This window comes from Denticeps clupeoides, chromosome 2 (assembly GCF_900700375.1).
Source record: "Denticeps clupeoides chromosome 2, fDenClu1.1, whole genome shotgun sequence".
NCBI classification, from domain to species: domain Eukaryota; kingdom Metazoa; phylum Chordata; class Actinopteri; order Clupeiformes; family Denticipitidae; genus Denticeps; species Denticeps clupeoides.
This window is the reverse complement of record NC_041708.1, coordinates 8,614,981-8,633,908: the sequence shown is the minus strand read 5'-3', so window position 1 is coordinate 8,633,908 and position 18,928 is coordinate 8,614,981. Positions and strand designations below refer to the sequence as shown.

Below are 18,928 nucleotides of genomic sequence, written 5' to 3'. Positions count from 1 at the left end.
GCAGTGTTTCACAATGACAATGACGTCACTTGACTCTCACTTAAAGGTTAAAAATGTTTAAGCAGCATGTTACAGCTGATTTTCGGAAAGATCTTTGCTTTCTACAGTTGTTCAGTGAAAAAAAAAAAAAAAAAACTCAATTCCTTGTAGAGACTTCACAATTAACGCATTTAGCATAAATTTATTAATATGATATAATTAACACAGGAGCATTTAATTAAGTTCCTGTGTAGTTTCGCATCTACAATGCATCTTTTGCGTGATTGTTTTCGAATGGAGACATGACTGCCGCCAACCACAGAAACACAAATGACGCAAAATGTGGACAAAGATCAAATTTTATTCTGCAAGATGTAAATATACAAAACTGAAAAGCGAAACAAAATAAACCAAAAACCCATCTGGTCTCCAGTAAAACGCTTGTTACCCCGACAAAGACACAAAATCTCTCTCATTCACTAAAACGCCTCCATCCCTGGTCCCCTGGGCCGCCCTGAATCCAGCGCCACTGCTCCTCCCCCCTCTCTTTACGCGAGAGTTTTAGAATATCGTTAAATTAGCTGGCAGAAAGCAACGGCAGGACTAGACTGGAAGAGCCCTCGTCTACACCCTCCCCTGCTTATCTGTAATTAGCTCTTTAAATGGCGCTTATTAAAAGCTTTCAGGGTTTATTAACTCTTCACCCCTCCCGCATGAAACAGAAGGGGGGGGGGCGCAGACCGCTGCTTAATTCTCTCAGAGTACGAGGGAGGGACACCAGGGACGGACGCACTCACACACTGACGCACACACACGCACGCGCCCGGTGCGGTCACTGGGGCATGAGGTGCCGGACGTTATATTTGGACGTGTCGTGGTACTGTGTCATTGGCTTATCCGCAATGCCGCACGTTCCCACTCCGACCTTGCCGTTCACGCTCTCCGGGGAAGCAAAGATGCTCCTTTTGACCTGAACACAGAAGAGAAGCAGCTTTTTAGTATACAGTTATACACAACAGCTCTCAGCAGAAAACTGACACACACACACACACACACAAAACCTTATCCGGGACAGCATTCACCTGTTCGATATTGATCCAACCAAGTCATTCCCAAATGTTCTCTCTCTCGTACATTTAATTTCTTACATTCATTGCTTTCAACATATTTTTTGCAGCCCCCACTTTGGGGACCACTGGTCCATAAGATCCAATGGTGACATTTAGTGGCATTAGTGCACTTTTTGGTGTAAACTGGTGTTGCCATGACAACATAGGTGGTAGTAGACTAGTTGGTAACAATCGCATATGAACCAGAATCACAGGTTCAAACAACTGTGACTAAATGAAGAGAAAGTGAACAGTAAAACACATCGTATCCTCTGCTTTTAACCATCACCCTTGGTGAGCAGTGGGCAGCCATGACACGCAGCGTGCTGAGACTGTGCTTTGCTCAGTGGCACCTTGGTGGATTCAAACCGGCAACCTTCTGAAGACAGGTCCGTTTCCTTACTCGCTAGGCCACCACTGGCCCAGATGTGTCCCACAATGGACAATACCATTGTGGCCCTGAGACACTTAACCCTGAGTTGTTCCAGGGGGATACATTGGGCATTTAAAAATGCAGTCCAGTCCAGGCAAATTGATAAGTGATTCTGTTCATTTCTCTATATAACCCCAAAACCTAAATCAATCCATGCTCCTATGGGCTGAACTGGACAAGTTCCATTACGCTGGTGCTGGTTCTCAGCCAGCGCTGAACTGGGACCAAAACGAGGACCGGTCCGAATTTACACCTGACAGGAGCTCAGCATGAGCGTCATGATAATATGGCACCAAACAGAAATCCCATCACAGAATCCCATGACAGTCATTTGGACCTCCACTGCTGCCACGTTTACGTTCTTTTTTTGTCCCTGTTGTCTTTCTTCAGTTCTTCTTACCTTATTGAAAATTTGGCCAGTTTTCGTGTGAAGCATAAACTGACTTCTAGTGAACTATTTAAGTTCTGTTGAATTTCTGTTCACGTCCATATAGCTAGAGGAGCTTCAATGTCTTCAGCGCATTGCTGTTTTCTCTTCTAAAGCTACCGATCACTCCACCCACTGCACATGACGTCACAGGTTCTTGCTATGACACCAGTTTAGGGCACAGCACCACTTTTTTCTGTGGAAAAGCACGGAACTGGAAACCAGGGAGGTGGAAAAGGGGTATTAGAGAAGACACACACACACACACACACAAGAGTGGGGGAAAGGCGGACCTGCCCCTTCTTGTTCTTGCTGTAGGCCTTGTTGTTGAACTGCTGCCATTTAGACTTCTGCTGCTCCCGCTCCTGTTCCAGCTCCTTCATGCGCTGCACCTTCTTTTGAGCTTTCTTCTTCTTATACTCCCTCTGCTCCAGCAGCAGTGCTTTCCTACACACACACACACATTTAAATGTTAAGGAAAATCATGCCTTGGTGATGGCACTGATTTAATATATATATATAAAAAAAAAAAAAAAAAAAAAAAAAAAAAAACTCACTTGGACTTTGCTTTGCTGGCGTCCTCCTCCGGTCGCGCGCCATCCTCCGCTGCTCTGAGCGCGTGTAGTGGCACAACCTCCGCGTTGCCATACCCGGCAAAGGTGATCGCCGCAGTGCCGTTCTCCCGGTCCAGCTCCTCCACCTCTGCCTCATACCACCTGCCAGAAACCACGACTGTAAGCAGGTGAGTACGGACACACACCTCAGAGTGCTAAGCACACACACACACACACACACACACCCTGCTGGCAGCAAGTAAACCTGGGCACACATTCCACGTCAACACACACACACACCATAGACACAACTAATTTTAGTTTTCTTTTTTAATAATTTGACGTTAACAACACAAAATAGATAAGAATAATAAATAAGTTATTACTAAAAACCAAACAGCCTGGTGTGGCCAATCAGATAATACACATACAGAGTAGTTCTAACATAAGATCAAACACACACACTTACTGTTCCCGTCTCCAAAAGCCATGCATTTTACCCAAACCCTCACACACGCGAACTCACTGTCCATCCTGATTCCACACCGCCATGCACTTGTCACCGATTTTCCAGTTGCGTGTGTGCGTAGTCGTCTCGGAACTGCTGGATGTAGAGACGCCTTCTGTGGGTTGGGAGCTCAGAAGGTCTTTGGTCAGCTCAATCACCTCCTGCAGGCAAATGTGCATGTGTGTGTGTGTATACATGCATCTGTTTAGAGACACATCAGTAAATCTGCTCCTTTAACTAGAAACACCACTGAGATGTTCATCAGTCATAAATTACGACCTCGATGGTGTTCCTGTAAGCAACTGTTAAAATGAAGACGAGATTTAGGAGGATGCTGCACCTGGAGGTCTTTCTGGAGCTTTAACAGATCCTCATTGTCCGGGTCTGTGGACAGCGCCGCCTCCACCTGCTGGAGCTGCGCCTTGTAGCTGCTCAGCTGCTTCACCAGTTCCTCAGACATCTGCACAACACAGGCAGAGAGAAGATTTCACTCCAAGACTACAAACGGATACCGTACGTTTATTTTTCACGATAGCACGGTGAAGTGACTGTCATTGTGAAACACTGCAGCACAGCACACGGTGACACAACGAAATTTGTCCTCTGCTTTTAACCATCACCCTTGGTGAGCAGTGTGTGGGTACGGGGCTTGGGTTCAGGTTTCGGATTCGATTCAGGATTCTAACCGGCAATTTTGATTTGATTATTTTAAACGGATTTTTGAAAGTGCTTTTTTTAAATCATGAAAATTTCGTTTCAACCCTTTAACCAGTCACGCCATCGAAACGTAATAAAGCGAATTATTACTCAATAATTTCACAACATGTTATATGCTGGTCCCGGCTCGTATTTTGAAGGTACGCACACTAGCAAACCAAATAATAAACCAGGAACACGACAAAAGACATCGATGAAAAAATAACCCAGCAACCAAACCCGGCCCGATACCGACAATCGACACAGATCGTCTCAAAACACCACGCCGCGTTTCTTCCTCACTCAGGGATAAAATTACGGTATAGAAGATTGTATATACGCATAACAGGCCCGGGCGCCGCCATTATGGAGCCTCCCGCATCAACAACAGTTCGTTTCAAGCCACTTGCACTCACCTCTGGCGGCAAGAAAACGACAGACGGGAGAAACACGTGCAATTTGGGTTCAGAGCAGGTTTAATGTCCCCATATAAGGTCGAACTTCGTTTTTCTTGTGCCGTGTTTTTCTCAGCGCTCTTGTTTCTCGACTCTTCCGTCACCCGGACGTCGTCGATTCTTCTTTTTCTCTCTCTTTCCCCCCCCCTCAAAAGCGGTTGTTGAGGCAACTGCGGCGCTTGACCGCCGCCTAGTGGCGCGGCGTCCAAAAGTGTCTAAAGGGAAAAAGCCCACAGCCACAGAGCGATTCTTACACAATGATTTTACCTCACCTGCCTGTTTTTTTTATTACTGAAAAACTGTTTCAAATTAATTGAAGAAAAAAAAAAAACTCAAGACCGAGCATGTTCAGTGCATCAAAATGAAAGTTTCTTTTTAGCTGTCAAAGTAAAGCAGTGAGTATATATAACCTCATATCAGTAATGCAGAAAGAAAAAAGGGAATACAGACAATGAGAATGCTTTTGGGAATTTCAGTCTAAATTACCTGGGCACTTCCTGGGCATGGCATGTGAAAGTGAAGTGATTGTCATTGTGAAACACTGCTTAGTGACACAACAAAATGTGTCCTCTCCTTTTAACCATCATCCTTGGTGAGCAGTGTGTGGGGACGCTACTTTGCTCAGTGGCACCGCGGTGGCAACTTTGGCGGATCGGGATTCAAACCGGCAACCTTCCAATTATGTGACTGCAATGTCAGAAAAGTGGGAAGAAGTAAGTTTCTTCATATATAGTACTTTTTATTTCCAGAGGAAAAGCAATATTTTCATCAGCATAACATTTTTGGTAAAGTTTTGAGTCCATTATCATAAGGAACAAGAATAACGACAGTCCATAATACTCTTTCAGTTGTTCTCACATCACAGCAGCTCTTGGGACCACCTTATTTAATTTTAATTTCTATATAGAATCCAAATAGCCATAGTTTTTAATAAGCCATCATGCAGTAACAATGCTGACAAAGGTGAAGAGAAGGTGGAATCCATCTTCAGTCACAGACTACGGGCACTTATTTCATCCCGGCAATGAGGACATAAGGCGTCCTCAAGATTTACATAAACAGACGGAACAAGGAATAACTGCTAGGTTGTTACCCGTGTCTTCAAGAAGAGAAACTAACAACCACTTTTTTTTTGTCGCCACCCAGGAAATTTTTTACAATTCTCATTCCGGACGACTTAAACCTGTCCCCATCAGGACGTCCCATGCACAAGTTTCTCTCTTCCCTGAGGACATCTGCACCAGTGAAGCTATCTGCGGTCAATTCCCTGCTAATTTACTATCCCCCTACTGGCCAATCCATACACGTTCAAACCCACACAAGATTCAATGTGTGAGTGCAGTGGATGAAGTTCTCCAACCAGCAGGTGATTCCCACCGACGTGTTTTAACAGTAATCTATACTTCTGCATGGAGGAATATCTCTTGAAATAGTAATATGACCATATCAGATTATGTCTCGAGGCTGAAGGCGCTTAAGGCCACGTGCAATCGAAAACAGGGAGCAGCGGTCCATCCAGCTCCTGACGTTCCTTCATCGTCCAGGACCCGTAACGTTTTGCACTAGTGTTCAGTTCAGATGGGTGCCGCCGGAGTCACTGCCCTGAGTGGTCTCAAGCGCTCCCCGTGTTAAGAAATGACGCCACCACACCTGCGGCCTGTGATAGGAGGGTCATGGGATGCCAACGTTCTAAAGTTCTAGGCTCCTCTTCATGGCGCTGTGATGCACTCAGTTGACCTCATCCTGGAATATGTAGAGGCTGTTGCTCGCCGCCACGGCGATGATGTTGTCGGTGGGGTGCCAGGCGGAGTGCAAGATTTTACGACTGTAGTCCAGGCTGTCCACGCTCACCTCGTCTCTCTGCCGCTTCCCGCCCATGCTCACGCGGCGCGGCTTCAGCGTGGCGCGCGGCTTGTTGGCGTCACGTGACGCCTCCAGGGTGATGTCGCGCTGGGAGTTTCGGTCGAACAGCCGGAAGAAGTTGTTGTAGGAGCCGCTCATAATGGCGCTGAGTGTAGAGACAGAGACACTTAAACCAACCAGCCACCCTCCGCGGGTCCTATGCGCATTTTTTTTGCATTCACTGGCTTGCCAGTCACGATTAAATTAGAGTGGGCAGTAATTTATATGCATGTTTGGTTTGGTAGTGGGTGTGGTCTACAGCAGTGGATCCCAACCTGGAGTCCATGACCCGCCTGGTAGGGGGGGGGGTCAGAATAATGTGTTTTGATTTCATCTGCGCTGAGGCTTACCAATTTAATTGTAAGCATTAAAGTGATAAAATCCCAATAACACAGCTAATAAAACAACCGAAACCTGTAGGCTATATAGACTCCATAAAGCCCACAGTGCAAAACAAGGAGAATAAGAACAAAAACCAACAAATGCTGTTTATTTTTTTGCAAATAAGTTTGTAACTAATCCCTTTGTTCTTTTAATGCATGGATGCGAAAAGAAATAGGATTGGGAGTATTTTATTTTTGTTATTCTGTCACAAAATAAAGCTCCCCTACCTATCACTGCCATTCCAGCAGCACTCAAATTTATCGAAGATGCAGTCGTTTTCGTACAGAAAGCACAGTTTAGCCCGCAGATACTCGTGAACCTACAAGAATAAGAAGATGAGAGCTTCTTGTCTTCACAGTGGACCACGTGTGCAAAATGATCTCATTCCTGGGTACCTGGTATGTCTCCACTGGCCTGGCCTCCATGTGGAGGTCCCACACCTTGACAGACAGAAAATCGCGGGTGAGCATGTAGCGACCACTCCGGCTAAACTTCAAGTCGGAGATGGATGAGATGATCTCGGAGAAAAAAGACCGACTGCCGGGGTCTTCTGGCTCCCCAAAGACTACATACAAAAACAACCACACACACACACAAAAAAAAAAAAACCCACATTATTCTGATCCTGTTTCCATCACACAACTGCACCATGCAACATGTGAAGCTGTACATTGTACATTTTTTTAGTAAAAAAATCCCACTGCGCTGGGATTGGCAAGTTCATTATTTGCCCATTGAGACATACTGTATGTATGTGGGCTATATAAGAAATAAATGATGTTGTGTGGCAGTTGCATAACGATGTCTGTGTGGATAGGTCCTTAGGTACTGGTCAACATTACGGTCTGTCACTCCTGGGGCTCCACTCCTGGGTCTGTCATGAACTCTGCCAGTAGTCTGCTGATGACACTTTGAGACGCACCGAGTTCATGAGCAACATCTGACTGCTTGCCACCGACCCAAAGGCGCCCCATGGCCAGGTGACGATGCCCCGTTGTGTGATGTTGTATGTTGATGGCTGTTGAACTTACTGACAATACCTGCTTTTATACCCATATAACCAGATTTTTTATACCCATTTTATAAATGTTGAAACTGATGCCACATTGAGAAAGGTTGTCTCTTGGTATTGGCCCCAATATAAGGCATGCCAGTACACAATGAGACCATTACATGGAAAACACAAAATGAGGTGTGTCTCATCACCCCAATACAATTGCCTCCCTATCCCAAAAACAAACACTGCATGACATCAACACCGTATGACATCAACTAAGTCTCTCACAATATCTCGAACCTTTTGTGAGTAGTGTATGTTTATTTGTCTTAAAAATGAAAAAAAGTGTAGATAACAGAGCAGGTGCCTCCAAACTTTTGACTAGTTGTGTATATGACAGATCAGCCAGTCTATACAGTTGTACTCAGGGTCATGGCTGCTGGAGCACATCCCGGGACACAGGGTGTATGGCAAATTAACTGTATTTATTTTAATGTTACACTAAGTATGTTGCATCTTAAAGTTTGAAAGTTAATGAAATCTGTTAGCCATCATTGTCTGGGACCAATGATGGCTAATGATGGATCTGATGGCTGAAGTGTGTAAATGTGTAAGTGCTAAAGTGTGTAAACTAGTTACTGTTCCACATATATGAAATGCACCGTCCCTGTATTGAAATGTGCCCGTGAGAATACTGCCATGTGTTTTTAGTGTGTGTTTGTGTGTGTGTGTGTGTGTGTGTGTGTGTGTGTGTGTCAGGCTCACATTTGGCATGGTTGTCGCACAGCGCAGCAGCCCTCATGTCACACAGGCGGATGGAGCCCTTGCTGCTGCTGTAGGCGAGTGTGTGGCACTGCTGTGGGTGGAATTCTGCTGCAGTGATCACCTCCGTCAGCTCCTCCATGTTCGCTGGCTTTATGTCCACAATGGCTTGCACAGACGGCGTTCAGGAGAGCAATCAATATATACATATAACAATCAATATAAAGTTTTATGACACCACTAGTATTTAGTCAAATGATTCATGGAACCAGTTGGTATATTCATGAGGGAACCACAACAGAGGATACTGAAGCTGCGATCTGTGATCTCCACGTGCCACAAGTTGATCCGCAGGTCGTCGGCGGACAGGTAGGTTTCGTGGTCACTGTTGACCGAGATGGAGTGGATGTGGTAGGTGTGAGCGTTGGCGAAGGTCCGCCGGAGGCTGGCCTCCACCGTCAGCTCCATGGGGAGAACCACCGGCACCTGTCAGCAGACGGAATTATGCATAATTGCAGCTGCGAACTGGAGTACTAATGAAGGGTCTTGAAAGCAGTCAATGAATAAAGATAATCAGTGATTCGATACAAGAATTCTGATTGGTGTTGCCCCATGGGGGTGGTAGTTCTAATTAACAAACCCATATTACAGTGAGTGCAGAATTATTAGGCAAGTTGAATTTTTGAGGAATAATTTTATTATTGAACAACAACCATGTTCTCAATTAACCCCAAAAACTCATTAATATCAAAGCTGAATGTTTTTGGAAGTAGTTTTTAGTTTGTTTTTATTTTTAGCTATTTTAGGGGGATATCTGTGTGTGCAGGTGACTATTACTGTGCATAATTATTAGGCAACTTAACAAAAAACAAATATATACCCATTTCAATTATTTATTTTTACCAGTGAAACCAATATAACATCTCCACATTCACAAATCTACATTTCTGACATTCAAAAACAAATCAGCGACCAATATAGCCACCTTTCTTTGCAAGGACACTCAAAAGCCTGCCATCCATGGATTCTGTCAGTGCTTTGATCTGTTCACCATCAACATTGCGTGCAGCAGCAACCACAGCCTCCCAGACACTGTTCAGAGAGGTGTACTGTTTTCCCTCCTTGTAAATCTCACATTTGATGATGGACCACAGGTTCTCAATGGGGTTCAGATCAGGTGAACAAGGAGGCCATGTCATTAGTTTTTCTTCTTTAATACCCTTTCTTGCCAGCCACGCTGTGGAGTACTTGGACGCGTGTGATGGAGCATTGTCCTGCATGAAAATCATGTTTTTCTTGAAGGTCAGACTTCTTCCTGTACCACTGCTTGAAGGTGTCTTCCAGAAACTGGCAGTAGGACTGGGAGTTGAGCTTGACTCCATCCTCAACCCGAAAAGGCCCCACAAGCTCATCTTTGATGATACCAGCCCAAACCAGTACTCCACCTCCACCTTGTCGGACTGGAGCTCTCTGCCCTTTACCAATCCAGTCACGGGCCCATCCATCTGGCCCATCAACACTCACTCTCATTTCATCAGTCCATAAAACCTTAGAAAAATCAGTCTTGAGATATTTCTTGGCCCAGTCATGATGTTTCAGCTTGTGTGTCTTGTTCAGTGGTGGTCGTCTTTCAGCCTTTCTTACCTTGGCCATGTCTCTGAGTATTGCACACCTTGTGCTTTTGGGCACTCCAGTGATGTTGCAGCTCTGAAATATGGCCAAACTGGTGGCAAGTGGCATCTTGGCAGCTGCACGCTTGACTTCTCAGTTCATGGGCAGTTATTTTGCGCCTTGGTTTTTCCATGCGCTTCTTGCGACCCTGTTGACTATTTTGAATGAAACGCTTGATTGTTCGATGATCATGCTTCAGAAGCGTTGCAATTTTAAGAGTGCTGCATCCCTCTGCAAGATCTCACTATTTTTTACTTTTCTGAGCCTGTCAAGTCCTTCTTTTGACCCATTTTGCCAAAAGAAAGGAAGTTGCCTAATAATTATGCACACCTGATATAGGGTGTTGATGTCATTAGACCACACCCCTTCTCATTACAGAGATGCACATCACCTAATATGCTTAATTGGTAGTAGGCTTTCGAGCCTATACAGCTTGGAGTAAGGCAACATGCATGAAGAGGATGATGTGGACAAAATACTCATTTGCCTAATAATTCAGCACTCCCTGTAATGAAGGTACATTGCTGACCTACAATGTAATGAAATGACACTGGAAAAATACCATCGTCATGATGTTATCGCTAAGAATTCTGCACTATGGGTGTTATACTTACATAATGTATGGAATTACATAATGTATGGAATTCTTATGGATTTTCCATCCCAAGCACTTTTTTTGATTTAGCTTTTGTAGACATATTTAGACTTGCTCTTTAAAGGGAAAAGGTCACCTCAGAACTTCATGAGATAGCAAAGATCTTTTCCTAACATTGCTGTAGAGTACAAAAAGCACAACCTGTGTTTTAAGAGCTCAGATTCGCAGCAGACAGCAAGACTATAAAATAAATTATGTTGAAATCTTAAGGTTGTGATTTAAGTGTGATGATCGCCCTTCTAATGTTGACAAAATTTTATTTGCTCATGATAAATAAATGGCCTGATGTGGAATATGGATGCTTGTCCCTGGTCAAAGAGTCAATCATAAAAGTTAACGGGCTCTTACCCTGAGCGAGGTGATTCTGAAAGGCTCTCGGACTCGACCGTCCTCCTCTTTCAGATTATAGCCCTCAGCTCTTTTGTCCCTTTCGCTTATCTTCCACAGCTTGACAGTCTTATCTGCATGAAGGAACCACGAGGAGGTGAAACACAAAAAATCTACACAATTCTGCACTCGCGATATGTGACTTTTTGCCCTCCCCGCCACTCCATTTCCCTGATTGTGTTCCGTAACAATAAGAATAGGACCAGCATACAGATTTTACTGTGCCAAAGGACATATGACAGGTGCGAATGGAAATACACGCAGCATGAGACATGTACCATTTGTGGAGAGCAGAAAATGAGCTGGGTTCTGGTGTGGCAGCCACCGAATTTTATTAATCCTCTCCTCAATCTCCAGACTCTTCAAGAAGTCAAATTCTGGCTCGTGGCTTTGGAAGGTGCTGTATACGTTATACTCCCCCCTGAGATATGGTCGTCTTTTACGCTGGCAAAAAGAAAGGGGGAAAAAAGTTTTTAATGCCATTAAATGTATTTAACATTGTTACACCATTGCCTGGTTGATAAAGGACTCGGAGGACTGGCCACAAGTTTTGAGAATGACACAAATACTGGTTTTCACAAAGTTTCTGCTTCCATCTTTATTATGGTTATTAGCAAATACCCCAGAATGTTATGAAGAATGACTTGCAAAGTACCTCTTTGCACTGAAAATGAACTTAATCCCACAAAAGGGCCTGTTAAGATCATGTCAGTGACACAATTGAGAGTGTTGAGAAGCACAAGGCTGGAGATCATTCTGTCATGCTGATTGAGTTAGAATAGCAGACTGGATGCTTTAAAAGGAGAGTGATGCTTGATATCATTGTTCTTCCTCTGTTAAGTATGGTTACCTGCAAGGAAACACATGCGGTCACCATCGTGTTGCATAAAAAGGGCTTCACAGGAAAGGATATTGTTGCTACTAAGACTGCTCCTAAATCAACCATTAATCAGATCATCAAAAACTTCAAGGAGAGAACTTCAAGTGTTGTGAAGCAGGCTTCAGGGTTCTCATGAAAGTCCAGCAAGCGCCAGGACCGTCTCCTAAAGATGATTCAGCTGCGGGATCAGGGTGCCACCAGTTCAGAACTTGCTCAGGAATGGCAGCAGGCAGGCGTGAGTGCATCTGCACACACAGTGAGGTGAAGACTTTTGGAGGACGGCCTGGTGCCAAGAAGGGCAGCAAAGAAGCCACTTTTCTCCAAGAAAAACATGGAAGACAGATTGATATTTTGCAAAAAAGTACAGGGATTGGACTACTGAGGACTGGGGTAAAGTCATTTTCTTAGATGAAGCTGTTTTCCGATTGTTTGCGGCATCTAGAAAAATGATTGGGACCTTTTTTGTATTGATTTCATACTTACCATGTGATTTAGAAGGCCACAAAGTCAAAGGCTCAAACCCCACTTAGTACCATTGAGTCCCTGAGCAAGACACTTAACGCTGAACATCTTCCGGGGGACTGTCCCTCTTCCTACTGATTGTAAGTCGCTCTGGATAAGTGTGTTCAAAAATGTACATTTTAAGTTGGAACACATCTGGTACATTATGCCAAATACTTTAAGCATACTTAAACCCAGCCATTGGGGACACATGTGACCATGTGGCTTTTTGGTGTCAGTCCCACGGCCGGGTAAATGGGGAGGGTTGATCAGGAAGTGCATCTGGCTTACAACTTTTGCCAGATCTTTGTCCACAGTGACGACTCCTGACGGGAGCAGCCGAAGGGAGACGTGACTTTAAGCATACTTAAGTAAGAATGATGTCACACCAGGTAATCTGTTCAGAAAATGGGGGTCTGTACCATACACCATTAAAAATCTTTCCATAATAAAGAGAAAATTGTTAATGTGTTCTGTGTAACTTTGTAACAAATATTTGCAGAGGGTTATCTAACCCAGGGGTGGGCAAGTTTATAAGCTCAGGGGCCACATTGACTTTTAAAATTGGTCAGAAGGGACGGGCCAGCACCAGAAGCAGCCATATCAGACATAAACATAAAAAAGGCCTTACAGTGTTAATATTTACATTCGCTTTTAGTGGGAACTGTGTTGCTGATCAGCCTTCAGATCAGATCGAAACGCATCGCCTGACCGCTCATTTGCCGCTCAAGTCAGCGGAAAAAAGATCTTCAGCTCCATCTGCACCTAATGCGCCTCCTGGCAGAGGGGGCAGGCGTTACAGGACGTTTTTAAATGAGTGCCGGCTTTATTTTGGCAATTCTATACCAATCTTCAGAGGGCCGGATTAAAAAGACCAACCGGCCGGACGTGGCCCGTAGGCCGTAGTTTGCCCAGCCCTGGTCTAACCTATTATGTTAAAATTGTTCTATTAATATGTTATTACTAGTAATTATAAATGTTACACTATAATTGCTGTGCAAGTGCATTACTCATTAGAATATTGGCATCAGACAGGGTTTTATTCCAGTTCTGTGGTGCCATGTGTTCGGACAACGCTGGAAATAAATCAATGCTAATCCGTACTGACCTCCGGTTCTCTTTGAAAGATGACGACTCTGCCTCCCTTGTCTCCTGTGGCCAGCAGCTCACCAGAAACACTGAACTCCACAGCCGAGATGATGTCCGCTGCAACATGCACATTTTCAGTAGTAAGTATACCAATGTGCAGACTTGCTAAGAGACATGCGCATAAATGACAAGAATGAACAATTGTTGAGAAGTCATATGCCCCTACAGTAACATGACCCAGACACTTTTGAACTGCCTTAGCACCACCTTTTGGTGGGTAGAGTGCCAGGTCAATAATAATAAATTCATGTTTTCACGTTTCTCCCCAAAGAATGTAACATAAATGTTGATCTGGCAATTACATGTATCACATTATAAGCATACATGTGCATATGGTTCCAATCAGATTTTCTAAAAAGCTGCCTGTACTACTTTACTGCTTCAATTAGTGGGCCCAATTGTTTCATTGATTTCAATCTAAGAGACTTCTGCTGATCAAAGGCTTCCAGAATATTTTTCATTCCAATCTAACTATAGACCTGCAAGTCTGCGTAGGCCTTGCAGTGGTACTCATTTAATTCTTGAATGCATTTTTCTCTTGATTTCTCTTAATTTTGCAAATGCAAACCCTTGATTTCTCTTAAATTTCAAGAAACGTTCCATGTTCATCGCTTCATGCTCTTTCAACAGGTCAAGCTTAACATTTGCCTGCATTAGGGTCAGAGTTTTCTCATGTTCCTCTCCCATGTTAGACATAATCTCTCCTGAAGCTCCCTGCATAGGTTTCTCATTGTGCAGCATTGTGAGATTTTTCCTCGTCCAATTTTGCTTCACAGGACCTGCGCTTTTCTGCCTCTTCAGGCATACTATTGAAAATTTGCTGCTCATATCGTATTTTGTAGCCTCAGAGACTGCTGATGCCATTGCTCTTGCTCTTTAAATTCAACATATTTGAATAGCAGCTATTGTCATCATCAAAAGTCACTTCATGGGATGCATTCATATACAGTATTTATATACAGAATAACTACACAGACAAAAACATGTCCTTTACACTTTTTGGATAAAAAATATTTTTTTACCAATGCAGACATTGTGCACATATCTTGTGGCATATTGCTTTCGTGTGATTGTAAAACTGGCGTCTGTGGAAATGTACTATAATGGCAGCAGATGCTCATAATGGAGAAATCATTAACGTGACGCACCACATCGGCCATAAATTCAGCAAAAAGGCCGGCTCTGTATTTTTCATCTTTCATCTAATATTACATTTAGGTGATGATGTGAACAATTTCGAGGTCATGCAAAGTAATCAACCATAGCAGACCACGCATTTATTTATATATTTTTAATAAATGTGAGTTTACTTTTGTCTCAGGTTTACAGCATGAAACGTGAATTTTCGTCCTAATGGCGATATTCGCTGCCAGGGAAAATGCATCAGCATATTAATTCGTGCAAAAATAAAGAACAGGAAGACTCTTTCGACTATTTGGGTGGTAGTAGCCTAGTGGGTAACACACTCGCCTATGAACCAGAAGACCCGGGTTCGAATCGCACTTACTACCATTGTGTCCCTGAGCAAGACACTTAACCCTAAGTTGCTCCAGGGAGACTGTCCCTGTAAATACTGATTGTAAGTCGCTCTGGATAAGGGCGTCTGATAAATGCTGTAAATGTAAATGTAAATGTATTTGGGCTTCTGAAGTTTGAAACCATTGAACGAACTTGCCTGCCATCTCAGCCTGCGGGGCATCCGTGTCCGTGATGAAGATGCGGGAGAAGAGGGGTACCGCATAGGACGCAATGACACGCTGCCGCTCCCCCAAACCGCCCTCATAGTACAGAAACGCGCGTCTGGTGTAGCCGGGGTCCCCTGCACTGCTCTCTCCATCAGTCCGAAATCAGAGATCAACATCCATCGGCGTGGCCGCAGCTGTCGAGTCGGGAAGATTTACAGTTGTTAAAAAATAAAAAATAAAATGCACCCACATCCTTCATCCTTCCGCGAACGTTCCGGGTGTGGCCCGCGGCTGCTACGGAACGGCCGGGTGCGTAATTGATAAGGAGCAATAAATAAACATTGACTTTGGGACGCAGCGTAATGACGTCACGGACTCTGAGCGTCGCTTTTCTTAAAAAAAAAAAAGTGGCTATGCTCAAAGGAAAAAGACATTCTAGTGTCCAAGCAAATAATTATATTACTACTACTATTCTGCTGTATCTTGTTGTTTATTTTTATACGGTTTGTTGAGTTTGAAATGACTTTTTACAATTAAAAGTACAATTTAAAATTAAAAGTACAATTAAAAGTAGATTTTATTTGAATGAATAACTTACTGGTTTTGTATTTTACAGTAGTTAACATTCAGCTCAGTCCATCTGTATGACACCATACACTCAGTACGTACCTCAGAGTATCACCTGAGCAAATGTTTTTTTACTCCAGCCCAAATCGAATTTATAATAATCTGCCACCGGAATAAATGAACCGAATTCCGAGTTCCGCTACGGTACAGTTGTGTGTGGATTACGCACCGAACGCTAGATGGCAGTGTGCACTATGAATTACAATATGTCATTAGCCTACTTTTCATTAATGAAAACCTTCACAAAATTACTCAGTAGATAATGGATAATGGGATCATAAAGAACCTTAAGTATATGCAAATTCAAGATTATTTCAAATCAACATCATAAAGCAAGTGCAATATTGGGGCAGTGGTGGCCTTGCGGTTAAGGAAGCGGCCCCGTAATCAGAAGGTTGCCGGTTCGAATCCCGATCCGCCAAGGTGCCACTGAGGTGTCACTGAGCAAAGCACCGTCCTCACACACTGCTCCCTGGGCGCCTGTCATGGCTGCCCACTGCTCACTCAGGGTGATGGGTTAAATGCAGAAGACAAATTTCACTGTGTGCACCGTGTGCTGTGCTGCTGTGTATCACATGTGACAATCACCTCACAAAAAAAAAATCAGTACAATTTTAACATGTATAAATGTATAAAAACTAGGTTTGAATACCTACCTAAATACATCTACCTACAAAACATCCATTTTGAGCAGTTTGATTATTTTACACCATAGCCTAAATTTAGATTGATATGTTTAGTCCATATAATTATATATCAAACATAAACATTAAAATATGTATTTTGTTGAAAACGTTACAAGACAATGATAGACGTATGCTAAATGCTTCTTTTCAACTATTCACTCCATGAGTTTAAAAACCAGGCTGGTCCTTGCCACTAAATCTTGTGGGCAAAGTGTTCTTGTAAAATATGTTTGTTGACTCGGCAGACATGTGACCTTCCACCACAGTTTTACATATTTCAGAAACAAAGTGAATTCTGTCTTTTGGTATAAAAATTGCACAACGTTTTTTTTAAGGCGTGGAGTTTTTTTTTCCTCTTCTCAAGACATTACAGAGACTAGTTTGTGTCTAAGAAAAGGTAAACAGCAAACGTATGGTTATGATATTATTGTTTTTAATATTTGTTAGTACTCACCTGGCCAACACTTTCTCCCTCCTGCCCTGTGGAAGGAGCTTCCAAATCATATGGGACTTCACTGCCAGCTGAGCTGCACCAAACATGCTGAGCTCCATACATACATACACACACACACACACACACACATACACACATCTATGATCTCACACTGTTCCTCCTCGAATCATTTTGACACTCAAATTTTTCATGATATTGTTTTTATTTTTCTGATTCTCAAGAAAATTGGGGTGGTAGTAGCCTATAAACCAAAAGACCACAGTCACAGGTTCAAACCCCACTTATGACCATTTAACCCCGAGTGTCTCCATTGGGGACTGTCCCTGTAACTACTAATTGTAGGTCGCTCTGGACATGACAAAAATCTGTATCGCACAACGTATTATTGTTTGCTGTGTCGCACAGAAACCAAATTATTATTCTACGCAGGCATTAGTTTTGTTAACTGTCCTGTCTCAGCCTGTTGTAATTGTTAAGACTTTTAGACTATTCTACTCATTTTACATTTTACAATTACAGCATTTATACATTTTTACAATTACAGCATTTATCAGACGCCCTTATCCAGAGCGACTTACAGTAGTTACAGGGACAGTCTCCCTGGAGCAACTTAGGGTTAAGTGTCTTGCTCAGGGACACAATGGTAGTAAGTGGGATTCGAACCCGGGTCTTCTGGTTAATAGGCGAGTGTGTTACCCACTAGGCTCCTACCACCCTTTTTACTCTGTGTAGTCCTGCACAGGAAACATTTCTAGGCAACTCCCTGCACAAGGTTTCTAAACTATGTGCTGTTCCAACACCTAAATATTCTGCAGGGATGAATTATTTGAACAAAAGACGTGCTATTTAACAAAAAAAAAAAATCTTTTTTGGATATGCTTTTAAACTTTTTTAAGCCCAGTATCACCACTTATGAGGTCTTGTGAGACCTTAACAACAGCTAACATAATAAGTTGTCAGCACAACATTACAGAAACGTTTCAATCCGTTTTCAGCCAGCATTGCACTACAACTATGATGATTACAAGCAATTGAATACAACTGATGCATTAACTGTAATAACACAGAACGTCTTACGGACCGCACTTTGGTGCAGATTATTTTATTACTCGACTATTGGCCCTGCTGTTGTCCTCGTTGTTGTCGGTGTGGACCCGGACAGCTGGTGCCGCGGACCCGATGCCGGTGTGGGGCTCGGGAGTCTGGGTGCCGCTATTTAAATGCAAATCGACGGGATCGGGAACCCGTCACCCCCCTTAATCCGCGCTTCATTCAGCCCTTCTCAAAAAGAAGAAGAAGAAGAAGAAAAATTGAGAATGAAAAGTGAATAAAAAGCTTTTATTGTTGTTGTTTTACGTGAAAATTTACCCGGCATGCACCAGCTGAGCCCGGCGACGTCGTGTGACGGGCAGCTGATGGGCAGATGGCGGCTGAATGCAGATACCGGACACGCGGGCACTGCGTTTGTTGTCACATTTTTTACTCTTCTCGCATTACTCACATTTTTTTATTCTGCCATTCTTGTTGCTGGACAGTTCTCTGCCACAATTAACGATAATGATTCATCAAACGAATTAAAATAAATTCTTCAAAATAATTCTTCAATTAACGATAATAATTCATCAAACGTGTCTAATCACAATTATTTGGAAGCGCATGCTATGAAACTGTTTAATATGTTGTGCAGATATGTTCTTCCTCAGAACATACACTAAAAATGGGTTTCAATAGAAGAAAATATAAGAAATAATAATTGACAACGTTTGAAATAATGATGATGAACCAACATCTGCTGATGCACTTGAGACTGTATTAGTGTGAATTTGGCCAAGTCTGAATCAGTGCAACTGTTTTTAACTGTACAAAAACAATTGAAATGGCTTTCTCATAATGAATTTAGCTTTTAAAGAGTATGAATTGAGTTAACATCACAGCATTCCATTGGAACTCAAGACTAATGGGTGGTAGTAGCCTAGTGGCTAGGTTGACCCAGGTTCAAATCTCACTTAACACTTGACACTTGACCC

At 43.1% G+C, this 18,928-nt stretch overlaps 2 protein-coding genes across 3 annotated transcripts; both read right to left on the bottom strand.

Annotated features, from left to right (window-relative positions):
* Positions 1-320: 320 nt before the first annotated feature.
* Positions 321-4,297, bottom strand: smndc1 (survival motor neuron domain containing 1). The gene is made up of 6 exons (XM_028965906.1): positions 4,123-4,297; positions 3,351-3,470; positions 3,029-3,171; positions 2,506-2,664; positions 2,242-2,395; positions 321-949 (listed from the first exon to the last, which is right to left on the bottom strand). Exons 2-6 carry the CDS (start codon positions 3,468-3,470, stop codon positions 812-814), a joined length of 714 nt encoding a protein of 237 aa, XP_028821739.1. The 5' UTR covers positions 4,123-4,297; the 3' UTR covers positions 321-811.
* A 582-nt stretch (positions 4,298-4,879) lies between these two features.
* Positions 4,880-15,498, bottom strand: LOC114772666 (serine/threonine-protein phosphatase 2A 55 kDa regulatory subunit B delta isoform-like). 2 transcript variants are annotated; one of them, XM_028965515.1, is made up of 9 exons: positions 15,125-15,498; positions 13,409-13,506; positions 11,198-11,363; positions 10,881-10,993; positions 8,515-8,692; positions 8,210-8,374; positions 6,843-7,012; positions 6,675-6,766; positions 4,880-6,169 (listed from the first exon to the last, which is right to left on the bottom strand). In XM_028965515.1, the coding sequence occupies exons 1-9, from the start codon at positions 15,129-15,131 to the stop codon at positions 5,890-5,892; spliced, it is 1,269 nt and encodes a 422-aa protein (XP_028821348.1). In that variant the 5' UTR covers positions 15,132-15,498; the 3' UTR covers positions 4,880-5,889. The 2 variants fall into 2 exon arrangements, with proteins under 2 accessions (XP_028821348.1, XP_028821349.1); XM_028965516.1 differs by lacking the exon at positions 6,675-6,766 and having other exon boundaries at positions 5,943-6,169; positions 6,771-7,012.
* Between the last annotated feature and the right edge of the window lie 3,430 nt (positions 15,499-18,928).